Raw genomic sequence first — 15943 nt, forward strand, 5'->3', positions numbered from 1 at the left:
GGGGGGGAGAGAGAGAGAGAGAGAGAGAGAGAGAGAGAGAGAGAGAGAGAGAGAGAGAGAGAGAGAGAGAGAGAGAGAGTTCTCCTCCTAGCTGGCTTCTCGCAGCATGAAAATTCTGAGGAAAATCCAATTTCGTGGGGTCCATACTCTCAACAGCCTGATAGTCAAACGCAGCTGACACAAGACTCTATTTAGAGTACTTTCATTCCCACGGGAGAGATACAATACAACAAACTTAGGGTGCCAAAGAAATGTTCAGAACAAGCCAGCTCTCTGCCTCGGGAGAGACCAGAAGCAAAGAAGTGAGCAAGAAGCACCTTCCTAACAACCCAGAAAGAGGACAGTCCTGCAAGCCAGGGTCTTTCCCTCGCAAAGAAGGGTGAGGGAATTGCTGCGCCAAAGGTGGGTGCAGCCTGGCTTCGGGAGCCATCCCTAAATCGGGGGCCATGTGCGGGTCTCTTCCCTCTCTTCCAGGCTGCTGGGAGAACGCAGCTTCGCATCGCTCCTGCTCACAGCTCACTTGTTCAGCAAAGTTCCTCCACCTACTCAAATCTTAAACATAGAAACAAGGGCCTACAAAATGGTATTTTAATTTCTGTCAGAACCAAAGCCACACTGTCTGAATAAGGCAGTTACAGCAGCGCTCCGCACATGAAAAGAACAGTACCATCCCCAACACCTACTGGCCGATTTGCATAACGTGCTACAAAAACCCTTTGTGGACACAAAGCCAATGTGAGCAGCGCCACCTCGCGGCACTGTGAAGAGCTGAGAGTGGCACGCCAGAGGCTCCATTCCCAGTAGTGATTTGTCTCCGCTGAAATTAAAATCACCAAACTAGAAGCCCTACAGTGGAATCTGAGCTTCTTCCGACTTTAATGTAACACTCAATTTTAACTGGAAATCCTGCATTCTGATCTGTTAAAGCGGGGACCTATACTTGCTCTACCTGACCTGCATCAAAGTGCCCACTCCAGAAGCCAGGTGTTCACTTACTCAGAAAAGTCTTCCAGTTAATTCTTCTGAGATAACCCACATCAAGTAATGGGTGAGAAGACCCTCCATTCTATGAGGCATAAGACTTAGGGGAGGGGTGCTGTGAGGGTGGAAGAGTAGAGAGACCCTTAAAAGAAAGCAATCCAGAGGAGCTAGGAGAATAGTCAGTAAGCCTGCCAAGCAAGAATGGGGTCCTGCGGTTAGAGAGAGCCCCAGTATCCACAATAAAGCCAGACCCAGATATAACCCAGGTGCTTGTGAATGGGGAGGATAGAGAATCCCTGGGACTCACCAGCCAGTCAGTGTAACCAAAAAAGCAAACTCCCACTTTAGTGAAAGACTCTGTCTGAAAACTACAAAATCGGATGACTAAGGAAGACTTGAGTTGTGATACTCTGCCATACACACATGTGAACACACACACACATACCAACATGGAAACACTAAATATCAGATGATGGGAGAGTATGAAGAAAAGGTCAGTTCTGAAGGAAAGGGGACGAGGGAACTATCAACATTTGCCTTTTGACACAGTTCCCTAAGGAAAGATGGTTTTCCGGCCTACAGACACCTCTATGTTACTTCCTGTTTATGACGTTCAGAGTCAATGAGCCTGGACTCAGAAAAATCACAAGTACATGCAATGACTTGTCTAGAAAGCTGGGCCCCACCACCAAGGCGATTAATCCTTTCTTTAGGGAAGGGATTATTAAAATGAACTCATGTTTCAACTGTTGAACACAGAAGAAAAATATCCCACTGTATTCTATCGCCAGCAGGTCTTGTTCATTATTAGGTGGGTTCGGGCCCGCCCTTCCCCAGCACAGCGGGCCCCTGAGAACTTGAGCACACCTTTGCAGTGGACCGCGATGGCACCCTCCGTGTTCTCACAGATGTTCAGGAATCTTCGCACAATGTTGTCGCTGGGGGTGCTGCCATCTATGAAGAACAGGTCATAGTGCTCGAAGCCAGCGTCTGTGAAGCGCTTCGCCTCGTAAATCTTTTTGTTCAGTCTCACGATCGTAGTCACGTTGTTCTTTTTGAAATACGGAAAGTAGGCTTCGGGAGCGTGGAGAGGGTAACCTACAGGCAAACAGGGACAGTCAGCAGAAAACCACATCCCACCTCACATCAACAACAAAGTATTCAAATCTCACAGAATTAGGAGGAAAGAGTGTCTTGTGAGAGTGTGAAAGGTCACAAAGGAGCCATCAAAGTATCGGCTGACCTAACTGTGAACGCCAAAGACGACTACAACCTACACAAAAAAACCTCTGCGTTTTGGGAAAAGTTGGTGGAAAATGGCAACCTCTAGAATCCGAATCCAGGGACCATAATCTTGGAGGCCCCACACAAAGGCAGTTCTGAAGTACTCAAATGTACAGAGCAGTGCTGGGGTAATTTGGGGTGATATTCCTTCTTGAACATTATTCTTTACTTAAAAGATGTGTTTCATCTACAGCTAAAGCATTTTTAAAGCTTAGAGGTATAGTTCCCATCTATAGCACAACTCCCTGTAAAAGAGGGTTATGATAATCATTTTGCAATGTCCAAGTCACAGCTTGTAAGATTTCTGAAAATGATCTCCTTAAAATAACAGCTGGGAACTGTGGGAATGGAGGTCAAGGGGTTCCACTAGACAAGAGGAATACAATCAAGGGCCCCAGTGCCCAGCATGTTGCCTATAGCTTAAAACAGCACGAGGGACTGGATCCATGTGTTAAACTCTATGGCTGTTCCATAGTATGTACATAGTTTTAATCAATCATGTGTAGCATAAATATGTACATGTCCAATGAAAATATTAGTATTTCAAGGGAAAGTTAAGAGAGTAACTTTTGGTAGACACTTTCTTTACAGTGGGAGAGACAATTTCCAGATGCCCCGGCATGTCCTTCCCAGCAAGCAAGCATTCTTGGGAGCTTCAGAGGCAACTGGGTTACTGATCTACTCTTGTCTGGTCCTCCAAAGTGATCACTGGGAATTTGGGCCACTGAAAACCTTGCCTTGCAGCCCCAGAGCTAAGAAGACTAATTTCCTAACACACTAGTTACCACCAATCACTCACTCAGGATTCACCCATTCGGGGTGCGCCAGTTGCTGGCAGATTCTTGGCAGACCAGGCAAGTGAAGTGACCTCGTCAGGAGTTCACAGGGGTGATCTGTCCCAGAGACTGAACTAGAGGGTTTCCATACTGTGCTCTTGGCAGCATGTCCTGCTCACCCGGTCATTTTTTTTTTAATTTTCTCACAGCTCCAAGCCAGTCTTTGTAATTCTGGGCCCATCTACCACTCCATTCAGACTACCTTTCTAGTATCCTTCCTGCTTGCTCTCCAAGTAGGAGAGACGACAGGACAATGAAAGAAAGCCTTTCTTCCCATCTGTCAGTGCTTCAGTCAGAACTCCCATCTTGGCTTGGCACGCCTTGAACTGGCCAGATGTCTTCTCAGACAGCAGAGGCTCTGGGTCTCTCTATTCCTCAAGCCCCAAATCCACACAGCATTGGCATTCCCTTCAGTGCTCTAAGGACCAGAAGAGGCTCTTCCTCCACGTGCCTCAGTCCTCCCAACTCCCCTTTGCTTCTTTCATTCCTTAGCCTCAAAGGGACCACTACTTCTTCATCACCCTCAGCATCCTCCACTATTGTCTTTCTTGTTAGTCTCACTGTAACAAACTCCTTGCACTAAATTCCTCTGAATGGCTAACATAAAGAACTCTGACGACAGATGCTGTTGGAGATGTATGGAGAGTGGAACCCTTATTCACTGTGGGTGGGGCGCAGACTAGTGACAGCTATTGTGGAAATCAGCATGGGGATTACTCAAAACATTAAAAACCGTATGACCTAGTGTACCACTCACAAACATATATCCAAAGGACTCAAATCCTACCACAGAGATACCTATACATCCTTTATGGCTTCCTTATTCACAATAGAAAGGATTTGGAGTCAGCCTAGATGTCCATGAACAGAGTGGCTAATGAAAACGTGGTACCATCAAGTAAGAGAACAGGGCAGACTTTAAAAAAAAAGACTTTGAATTAATTAAAACCAAGAAAAATCATCCAAATGCCCTATGACCTCTCAGCAAGTATGTGGCGGTGTTATCGGTGTTCGGATGCTTGTGAGGGACTAGTCTTAGAAATACCAGTCCACCCAGGGTTGATTGGTCGTTCACTCAACCGTTACTCCATCTTGCCACTAGATGGAGACATAACATCAGTGACGCACTCACTGAACCCTTACTCCATCTTGCCACTAGATGGAGACATAACATCAGTGAAGCACTCACTGAACCCTTACTCCATCTTGCCACTAGATGGAGCCTTGACATCAGTGAAGCACCGGACCCAGAGGAGTTAAAGAACAGGCTAACCAAACAATTTCAGAGCTAAGAGAGTTCAACTTATCGGTTCCCAGACCTCCGTTTTAAAGTTGGAAAAGTGGAGGAAAGCTGAGTAAAATGATTGTTTGAACTATGGGAATATAGTAGCCAGTTCGTCGTGATAAAAATACAATTGTGTAGATGCTAAGGGACCTGCCACTTTAAGGCCCTTCATCTGTATCTCTAATCCTATCCTCAGTAGCTACCCAATATGTGGGTCTGTTCCCTCATTGGGCTATACATGCTTACAGAAGGGAGGAGCTCACTGCAGGTTCCACAACCAGAAAGGGGAGCCAAGCCTCAACCTGCCTACAAGGCTTCTCTCATTAAACGGACAAACGACCACTTTGAATTTCTGAGATTCTGTCTCAAGCTACCCTCCAATTCTCGAGTGTGAGTGTGTGTGTGTGTGTGTGTGTGTGTGTGAGAGAGAGAGAGAGAGAGAGAGAGAGAGAGAGAGAGAGAGAGAGAGATTGAGAGATTGATTAACATTGTCCATTAAAGGAATGGTTTTGAAATCTAAAATCCAAAATACACGTTTCATTCTATAGTTATAATTCCTTAATCAATTCAAATTTATTTTAAAAAAAAACAAAAAAAGAAAAAAAGGACTGCTCTTTCCCCACTGCCGAAACTACGAGTCAAGGAGGTTCAGTGAGTGCCCTAGTTGTCCTCTGTTCACACAAACACAGCCTTAAGACTCACACAATGCCTTCTGCCAGGTCCCATGATCAGAGGTCTTCCTTTGGCTTCTGCCTATCAACAGCTATTTGATCATTAATTATTTTCAAAGTCTCAGCTTCTCCTTAACTATCCACGTAGCTAGATCATAAGACCCTATTTCTGATGACACAACACACTTTGGATGCAGGTCACAGGAAAAAAACAAGCTGGAACTGACCAGGAAACTTCCTCCCTGATGGCTAGCTTTCAATGCATCAGAAGATGCAGGCTACTGAGGGAGAAAAGTTGTCAACAGTCTTACCCAGCTGAGCGACAATACCAACCCGTCCAGCAAGATGTGCCCGCTGTGTGTGGCTGACTGTATGGGAACAACCAATACCTTTCTGTTTGATTCTGAGGTCTATTCCTGAGAATAAACTGAGTCAAAAGCCTATGACTGGAGTGGTCATGGGCCCTGAGAAGTGGGGGTGGGGGATATCCATTTTGCTAAGTGGGCACCTTGTCAAACTGCCTTCTAAATATGTATTCGTGCCCATAAATTAATGCTTCTCTCAGCCTGGGTCAGAAACGCTGTGGCTGGAGAGGAGAGCTGTAGAATGCAGGCTCCACACATGGTATAGTTGCTGCGCTCATGAACTCATGGTGGCTGTAGCTACCTGCTCAAGACTGCACGAAGATCAAGCTAGTCTGCATTTCAGCACGGACAGGAGAGAAGCTCGTAAGGCCTCATCCTTCACTGAGGAACTATTGGAAACCGATGGGTGTTAGTGGTGGGAGGAGTCATCTGTCTTTGGGGTGTGGCTAACAGAATGTTGCGCATGCTTGGTTGCGTGGGCCCACACCGGTGCAAAGTGCGAACAGGCAGCATGAATTAGACTCAGTGAGGTTTTATTGGTTTTAGGTTTTTTGTTTTGTTTTTGTTTTTTGTCTTCTTTTTTGTTTGTTTGTTTTACAAAAAGGACATAAAGATAAGATGGAAAGTGTGGAGGATCCTAAGGAGAGCTAACGTGGGATTTAGAAATTAAATATGACCAAGATACACTGTGTATATACACGAGAAATTGTGAAATAAACATACAAATTATTTTTTTATATATAAAAAAAAGCCTCGGGTTTTTTCTACTAAGAAATCCCTCTCATCTTCCTCAGAAGATGTGGTTTCTTAAAATAGAAATCTCAAGTTCTCGTGGTAACTAGATCAAAATTACTAACCTTACTAGAAAATTAGTCTAAGCTCAAAAAAGTATTTACACAGTTAAAATTCTCTACAGAAATTATAGAGCTTCTAGAAGAGATCACTTCTTAAGACGGCATCTCCGGCTCTGTGGTTCTCGGCCTGAGGATCATGACTCCCTTACCGGTCACGTGACCCTCTCACAGAGATCCGTGTCAGATATTTATATTACTATTCATATCAGGAGCAAAATTACAGTTATGAAGGAGCAATGAAATAATTTTATGGTTGGGGGTCAGCACAATATGAGCAGCTGTATTACAGGGTCGCAGCATTAGGAGGGTTGAGAACCACTGCTCTAGTTAAACATCAAGATTTTAGCTACAACAGTCCAAAATAAAACTGCTTCAGATATGGGTGCTTGCTAGAATTTGGCTCTCTGCTCACTGGTTTGGCCAGTCTCTGTCTCAGATCCTTCTTAAGCTACTCCTGTAAGTGAACGATCTGTTTACAGCAGTCTGAAAGCACTTGTGTCTGAAAACAGGGTCACAGGAGCTGGGGAGATGGTTCTAAAGTTAAGAGTATGGGCTGCTCTTACAGCAGAATGAAGTTGGGTTCCCAGCACCCATGTTAAACAGCTCACGACCACCTGCAACTCCAGCTTCAGGGAACCTGATGACCTCTTGTGGCCTCCGTAGGCAATGTACTCCATGTACACACTACCCATGACATACCCTACACACACACACACACACACACACACACACGACCACATAAAAATTAAAAATAAAATAAACCTGCGTTTTTTAAATAATAAAAAAATTAAACATGCAATAAGTTTAACATTTAACACACAAGTTAATACTGTTCAATTATGAATAAATATTCATCAGAGGACATTAGCAAAGGAAGTGAATTGTATACAGAAATACATAATGGAGAACGAAATGAAAGTAAACTACAATAAACATTTACGTGACAAAGGAGAAAACAACCTACCATTTTCGATCTTGCTTTTAGGATGTGGTCCACTAAATGCTAAAAATTTTCCTGGAACGATCCAGTTGAAGTCCCCATTTTCAACTCGCTGGCAGAATTTTGTGGAAAAAGAAAAGAAAAGCAGTTTATAATGTTTACACAGTTTAGGAAGTCCTTACAAATAACATATCACACTATCGGTACTAGATTAATGAGACTTACATAAAGGGGAACTAATATAAGTTTCAAGATGCACCTTTTACACAAAACACTATAGTGTCACCTCATTTAAGAAAATTTTCTACTCAGATGCTGAAAAAATATAGACTGTGTGATAAGTTTATTTGTCTTAAACTTGTCTCCTGGTCAGTCTACAATGAAAAAAGACGAAATTTTTATTCCAGAAAAAAAAAATTAGGTCAAGGTAAGAGAAAATAAGAAATATAAGGACTTACATGAACATGGTAAGGAAGCTTTAATTGATGAAAAAACTATAAATATCTGGGTCACGAGAAACACATACACTTTTTTCTAGTTGTTTTGTTTTTGTTACTGTTGTTGAGGGGAGTATTTATGCCTATAGTCAATGCTGGTTTAAAGACTAGCAAAGGGTAGAAAGGATGGAAGAGGTACCATAAACTTCTCAGCCAATCTCCTCCAGAGAGCGCCAACCCCAAACAATGACTGGCAATAAAGGCAGGTGCTTCCAGCTCTGGCTAACTGGTCACCCTGGACAGCTGACTTACTGGGTCTGACCTTTCAAATAAATTTTCCAATGAAATCTTTCTTCGAATGTTAACTATCTTTAAGTAAGTTTGTATCCTATGAACCCAAATAAAATGTATCTGCTGGCTGACTGATTAATAATTGTCAGCCTTTGGTCAAAGAACTTAAAGTGCTCATTGACAAAGGCCTTCCTACAGACCAAGAAATGGCTTTCAATCCCACATTCCAGTCCCTCCTCCCTTCCTCATTTGCTTCCCTGTCCTTGTGCTACTAACCCATCCAGACTGGGACAGGGATTGGGTTACATCCAAGACTTTGTCAGGGACCAGGGGACGTCTATGTAATGCATTAAAAAATATTCACACCTCCACACCCAACTCCACCCCTGGCCCAAGTCTCCATCTACGTCAAGAGAGCAACAAGTTTCCATGTGAAGAACACTTCCTCTGTCGTATGGTGAGGGCCTCCATGCTATGCACCTAAGCCAATCAGAGCTTGTACTCTTTGGCAAGTGCAAAATAAATATGTATGAAATATGCCAGAACATCAAGGCAATCAGAGCCACTACCTCATTCATGCTATCCATTGCCATTTCCATGAAAACTAAAACTTGACTGGCCAATTTCTATTCCTAAAGCACAGATATATCCTTCCAATCATATAAAAGGTATATTAAAAAAAACCTTATATGACATCTTGAACGTGTATCCACTATAGTAACCCAATGGTAATAAACAAAATCTCTTTACAACACCCTAAAAATCTTAGCATTGCGTGAGCAGATGTGCAGCTGTATCTTTATAACAACTGGGATAGACTCAAATGTATGACTTTCTGCTAAGGGATTAAATGGTTTCTTGTTTAAATTAAACAGACTAAATGAACGATCCGATATGCCCCTTTACTTTACACTTTAAAAAGTCAAGAATAAACGTGAACTTCAATCATCAAAAGACAAAAGCATGTCCTTATCAACAGTAGAAAACAGTGGCTTTCTGTGTTCACTATTTCTGTATCCTTGGCCACCAAGGAGGACAGATGAATATATTGAATTACATCTGTTCATTTTGATATCTGCTTGGTTAAATAGTAACCTTTTATAATAGATCATATGAATGGAGACAGCGAGATAAATTCACTGTAATTTACCAGCAAGATCAATTCACTCACAAAATCAACAGAATTGTGTTTGTAAACCTTCCTACCTAAAATCGTAAGTATTGGGTAATACTTGGTTCTATTTAGCAGCCTAAAAAATGTTGGTAGTGTTAAACAATAAAATCTTAGATTTAAATATGAAAAAAAGTCACAGATTTTAACTGACCTAATACTATAAAAGATTACTCTGATAATGTTTCAGATAATGATCTGTATGTTACAGGATATTTGATCACATTGTGAACCCCAATTATTTACTGAAAAGCCGTTTCTAGTTGTGATGTGGCTCAGCCCTTAGCACACACCTTTAATCCCAAACAATGAAGGTTAAGTTAGTTTGTAGAAGGAAGTGTCCATGTTTGAAAGCGATGTCTAATTGAGTGGCAGACAATAGCAAATCAGAGAAAGATTTGATAGAATAGGATATGCCCAACTCTCAGAAAAAGAGAGAGGAAAGGAAAACTACTTAAGGATCAGGCAGACAGAAGGAGGAGGTAAGGACCAGTGCAGACAGACGGAGGAGGTAAGGACCAGTGCAGGCAGAAGGAGGAGGTGGCTTTACTGGGACAGTTTTACAGAGATCGGTTGGAAAGAACAAGCTAGACACGGGTCAAAACAGAACAATCCAGAGAATGAGAAGGAGCCAGAAGATTAGAACAGATTGCTGAAGTTATTTTAAGGCCAAGCAGAGCCGTTCAGGAGAGGCCGAGAGAAAAGCAAAATTGAATCTGTCAACTTGGAGGAGTTTTGAGCCAGAACACCTGAGCTGAACCAGTCAGCCAGAATTCAGAGAAAGAACTAGGAAGGGGTGAGCTGACTCAGCAGTAATTCTCAGAGACTGAAAACATTCTAGATTAGACTGTATAGAGGCTAGAAATTTCCAGGACTAGGCGTAAGTCACCAGACAGAGGCAGTGAGCCTGGGAGATGACAATTACATTGGGTGACTAAAAGTTACTTTACATCTGTGTCCCTCTCCCAGTGATACTTTACATCTGTGCCCCTCTCCCAGTGATACTTTACATCTGTGCCCCTCTCCCAGTGATACTTTACATCTGTGCCCCTCTCCCAGTGATACTTTACATCTGTGCCCTCTCCCAGTGATACTTTACATCTGTGCCCCTCTCCCAGTGGTTTCCATAAATGCTAACATGTCAATAATGACAGAATATTTAAAATGACACAAATCTGTTGTCCTAATTCAACTTCAAAGAATCCAGATCAGGCAGGAACTTCAGGTACTTTCCAACCCTACCACATTTTGTAAAGAACCACGTAAGCAGGCATGAGACATGAACATTGATATAGCGTTGGCTGTTGTGGAGCTCCCTACCGATCAAACACCAGTTAGAGAAGCTGCAGATGAATGTCCCATTCCTACAATGGATGTGTTAGATACCATAACTCACTGTAAGAGTCTCCAGTTCAGATTTCCCTTGAACAGCTAAACTGCTGTTCCTAAAATGGAATTTGACCCCAGATCATCAATTCCTACACTTGCAGAGAATGCATTTATGTCTATGGTGTACAGGTCACAAAAGTACAAACATTTGGACTTTTGCCATCATTAGGTCTACAGTAAACAAACAAACAAAAAAATCCCTGGGGCTGATGGCAAGACTACCAACACAAGTTGTCTAGCCTGGCAATGTATTTTCCATCCCTCTACCATGCATGGTTTCCCAGAAAACATATGCCAAGAACTGTAACTTTAGCTGGAGAGATGGCTCAACAGTTAAGAGCACTGACTGCTCTTCTAGAGGACCTGGGTTCAATTCCCAGCACCCACATGGCAACTCATAACTGTCTGTAACTCCAGTTCCAGGGGATCTAACAGCCTCACACAAACATACATGTAGGCAAAGCACCAATGCACATGAAAATAAATAAATCTTTAGAAGAAAAAAAAGAGCATAATTTGTTGCTTTGCACAAAATAATAAACGGGATTCTTGGTGCTTTTATTTGAGATTGACAAATATCAGTTACGATGATAGCAAACATGAACTGCATCCCCACTCTGTAGTATAGTACACTATGTAGCGCATTTAATTCCCATAATAAACCCAAGAGGAAAGGCTTCGACCATCTCCACCTTTTCATTAAGGAAGCACTGCACCACATTTGTCGGACACCATCCAAGATGTACATCAGCCAGGAGGTTGGCAGAAAGAGTGCTGTAAAGACTAAGACAAAAACTTCAATGTCTTTTCAAAAATTAATTTTAAAGAATTTTTTTGCATTTACCTAACCTCTGTATCAATAAATTAACACTGACAGGACAGCTTTATTACATAAGTATAAATAATGCCATGAAGCTGGACCCTTTATGAGTCTAAATCATAGTGAATATTTGAGTGGATGGGTTCAAATTAAGTTTCCATGCCCTTTGGTGCTAGATAATCGTCAAGCTCCAGATTATTGCTTCGGTTCTACTTTTGAATGAGAGCGTGGTGGGAGAAAGGGGGTGTGCAATGTGGGTGTGCACTGTACCCCCTCAACTGGTAACAACAGGAAGTGGGAGACACAGTGGTAGACAATATGTCAGGAGACAGACCATGGGCAAGGGAGAACGACTGGGTGGGGATATTTGAGAGACTGTTCCAACGGTCCAGGCCAGTGAGCGCCTCTGCAGACTGTGGTTCTGCATTCAGCCTCAACGTTGGGGTGTGGGAACTCCGCTGGGCAGACTGCATTTTAAATAAATGCTAGGCTAATAAATAAATAAAATGCTAGGCTGCATTTTATCCTACCCGCTGTAGGGTGACAGGCTTGCAGGAAACGCCGATGCACCACTCACGGGGTGGGCAACCTAAGACGGGGACCTCAGCCTGGGTGAGAAACAACACAGGCTGAGGCCAAAGCTGGGGTTCTCTAACTCCCAGTCATCCAGTCAGGAACAGAGGGGACCCAAGTGCTAAGAATGATGAGCCCAGGCTGGCAAACGGTGGAACTCCAGTTTAGCTTAGCAGCAAGTGTCTGGGAGCACTGAGGGGCCTTCTGCAGGAGACTTAGGTGGAGGATCTATACAGCAAAGGCTTCATCCCATGGAAGTTCTTGATGAGAAAGATAGTTCTTGGTTCCAAACTGTCTATTGAGTATTCATCGTACAGAATAGATGACTACCACTTCCTCAAGATGGACCAGAGATTAAATACCTTTTGCAGGAAGGAATTCCCAGGAAGGGATGCTTATTGGCTAAACCCTCGGGGGCCGGCCGTCTAGATTTCGCATTAGCATGGAGAACTCTGTTCTGCGTTATGTGTCTCTCTCTTTATGTGGGGGGCTGTAGTCATGTATTCCAGACCAGAAATCTTGTTGGGGGTAGGGGAAACACCTACCATCCTCATGTATGAGGTGCTGGGGATTCCGAACCCATTCAACCTTACCAAATTTCCTGGCGTGGTCCACTATCTCACAGCAGACTTAATCACAGGATGTGAAAATCCTGTATTCTTGCTAATGTCATTTTAATGCTCAAAATAAGGTCTGGGGAACAGCAGTACACATGTTGTTATTGACACTTAAAAGTCAGTGTACTTGAACCACAGAAAGCATGTTCATAGAAATCATGAGGTCCTATAACATCAGGGTTTCAGGGTGGGCAAAGGGAACCAAAAAAAGACTTACAAGAAAGGTTGAGAAAGATGACCAGAGATTGCAAGAAAAGAAATGCAAGAACCACCGCATTACAAAATAAGGAAGGAAAATTCCTTCACAATCAGAGATTGGCCACGGGACCAATCGGGCCTGTTTGGTTTTGGACTCTACTGTGTTGGCAGGAACATCAAACCATAATAGTTACAGAGACCACACCTCAAATAGTTTGGAAGTGATGAAGGAGGAAGAGGAGGAAGAGAAATCTATAGTCCCAGCACTTGGAAAGCTGAGGCAAGATGTCTTTTATGAGTTCCAGGCCATCAGCACTATGGTGAGACCCAATATCAAGATAGCAAAAAGCAAAACACACAAAGACACAGAAAAAGAAAGCAGAGAAAGGAAAGAAATAAACCAAACAATAATTAAAGAAGGGGAAAACGTAATTTTTTTGGAGAGGGAAACCTTACAAGTCTTACAGACTTAGCTGACACTCTCTGTAGATAATGGGTGTGCTTTCTAGCACATGCTGAAGCCCTGGCTCCCTCTCCTGTAGCAGCTGTAGTGGCCAGGAAAGAATCTGGCTACCTTAAACTTGTGGCCTTTCTGTGGTGAAATAAATACAACAAGATGACTCCAGAAGCATGCCTCAAATAGTTCTCATAGTCAGAGCCCCGTGGGAGGCGCACCTCTGTAATTGCTCCAGATGGCTGAGGACATACCCACACATCTTCACTCTGAGGCCTCCTTGACCCTGGTTCTGGGGCAGGAGTATACAGTCCTGCCCACAGTATATGAACAAGAGAGGATTAGAGGCCAAGCAGCATCCAGATTCCAGTCCCGTGTGCTCTACAGAACCACTCCCAAGCACAGCCTTGCCCCATCACACATTGACTCCTGTGGTAAACCAGAGATGGAGGACATACAACCGTCACCGATTCTCAAAGAATGTGCTAAACTTAAGAGTCAACATCCACTGGTTAGTACGATGGTTTCCTGATATAATGAAGGACATGGTCAGCCTAGACAGTCTCAAGTCATACCATAAAGTTCACATTACATAGGAATCCTGATCTTAAATTCACCAGTCAGTCATCTGTGTTGGACATAACTGATTTTTTAAGTTATAAATTCTTGCAGTATAGATGAGCCAATGATGAAATTATTCTAAAAAATATAAATATTCTAAAAAAGTATTCTAACCCATAGTGGATATGTTCCCTAAAGAGTTACTACAAAATCAGAATGTGTTCTTAATTAAAAGTTTCAGTCTAGAGAGTTAGCTGTGAGATTGTGTCTCCTAGTAATACCAGAAGCTACACACGAAAGATCTCACTAACATGACTGCCCAAACATGAGCTGAACAAGTGTCATGTCAATGAGCACACCAAACTGGATGGATTCACCAGGAGGTGAATTCTATACAAAGAATTCTATACAAAGAACTATAGGCAACTGACAGAATCTTCGAAAGGGAGAGGTGTTCTTCCCCAGGGAATAGGTTATCCAAAACGGTCAGCCCTGAAAATATACATACAGGTAATATTATATGAACTAAGAAGACTACATTTACAAATATATGTGTGTGTGTGTAAAATATATATATACACACATGCATACACAGATACATGTAATTAATAACAAAAGAGACCGTGAATTTGAAGGAGAATGAGGAGGGGCATATAGGAGGAAAAGGAAATAAGAAATATTGTAATTAAATTATAATCTCAAATATTTTTTTTTAAAAAAAGCAGTTTTGGCCAATTTCCACTGAAAACAGATCATTCTGCATTTGATGCTTGTTTGCTCAGTTGTTGGTTATTTCATGTCTTAATCACCGGATGACTCCTTGTGGTGAGTAGATTCTGCTAGCGGGTTACCTCATTCATACAAAGGCAGATAAGACAGATTCTGTGCACAAACACAGAGAGGACACGGAAGACACAACTGTGTAAATAGTATTGTCTAACGCAAGACAACATGAGCCACACAGGGCTGAGAGTGACTCAGGGAACCACACAAACGGCCTGAGCCTCCTATCCCAACCCTCTCCTCCACCTCCACACCAAGTGCTAGGATTACAGATGGCTTGCCACTGTGACTTTTTTTTCCACAGGCTCAGGGAATCTACAATCTGTTCTTCACGCTTACTTTGGCAAGCATTTTTTTTTTCTGATTGAGCCATCTCCCTGGTCCCAGCCTGGTTATTTTTTGAAAAGCAAAGTCTCCCAGCCAGAGTGATCAGAACGGAGCTGCCTGGGCGGGAACTGAGACAAGCCGAGGCCCCAGCTGCCGACAGGTGTGAACTGTGTTTACTGTTACTGGGTGTTGAGCAAATATGATCCTGTTCTCTGAGTGCTGTGGTGAAAACCAATGAGAAGCCCTGTGCGGTGCCCGAGCAGCTCCTCTGTCGTCAGGTAAACTTAGCCAGGTGTGGCTCTCACCTGCCAAGGTCAAAGATATGGCCTAGATTGTCAGCATATGAGAGAACAAAGTCAAGTCACCAGTAGCTTGACAATCTGAAAAATACCCTCCTGCTGACAGAGTTATTTCTCAGACAGCATTCATTCATTCAAAAGGGCTTAGAGTTATTGGGGGAAAGGGAGGAATGGCAGACATCAAGTAGCTTCAAAGGAAGCCATCTCACCCACAAGCAAGAACAAGGTACTGCTAGTGGGTGACCTTGCTCTGCATTTTCCTGTGAGGTCACAAGCTCGTGGACCAGTCATCAAAATAAAACGCCTCCTGGAAAGCAGACGGAGTTATGAATTGAGGACCTAGTTTCAAACCCTTCGTAGTGGGCAGAAATTAAACACAATACCATTAATGGCCAATGGAGTTTAGGTCTTGTTTGGTAAGAACAATTTCCTCCCAACATAATAACAGGAAAAGCTGGTTGCTGACACTGGATATATACTTCGCCACGGTGAATGTCCTGTAGTCACTTCACCAGTAGAGGGCGCACTGCCCATATACACGCAGGCACATAGCACCACGGTGTAAATTGAACAGTAGGGCTCTTATTTTCACATTTCTCCTTAGGACAAAAGGTCGATATTATTTTCCTGAACTGATCCATGGCTGGATTTCAAAGGAGTGTCTGCTGTGTTGGCTCTCGGGTTCTTTGAGAATAGTTTACGAGCCCTGTCGGAAAGTACAGACGTTTTGAACATTGATCCCTACTGGGAGCTTTCAGATCATGTGACTTTGGGTAGTTGTTTTTCTGGGTGGGTGGGTGGGTGGGT

At 43.0% G+C, this 15943-nt stretch overlaps 1 protein-coding gene across 2 annotated transcripts in view; it reads right to left on the reverse strand.

Moving 5' to 3' along the window:
- Nucleotides 1–15943, reverse strand: part of Cdc14a (cell division cycle 14A) — a 153220-nt gene that overhangs the window by 54638 nt on the left and 82639 nt on the right. For both annotated transcript variants that reach the window (XM_028757387.1, XM_028757386.1), the window contains exons 8-9: nt 7241–7328; nt 1849–2079 (exon numbers count right to left, since the gene is read on the reverse strand). In XM_028757387.1, coding sequence (XP_028613220.1) covers nt 1849–2079; nt 7241–7328 — 319 coding nt within the window. The remainder of the gene's footprint in view (nt 1–1848; nt 2080–7240; nt 7329–15943) is intronic.

The sequence above is a fragment of the Grammomys surdaster genome, unplaced genomic scaffold (genome assembly GCF_004785775.1).
Source record: "Grammomys surdaster isolate TR1022 unplaced genomic scaffold, NIH_TR_1.0 126158, whole genome shotgun sequence".
NCBI classification, from domain to species: Eukaryota; Metazoa; Chordata; class Mammalia; order Rodentia; family Muridae; genus Grammomys; species Grammomys surdaster.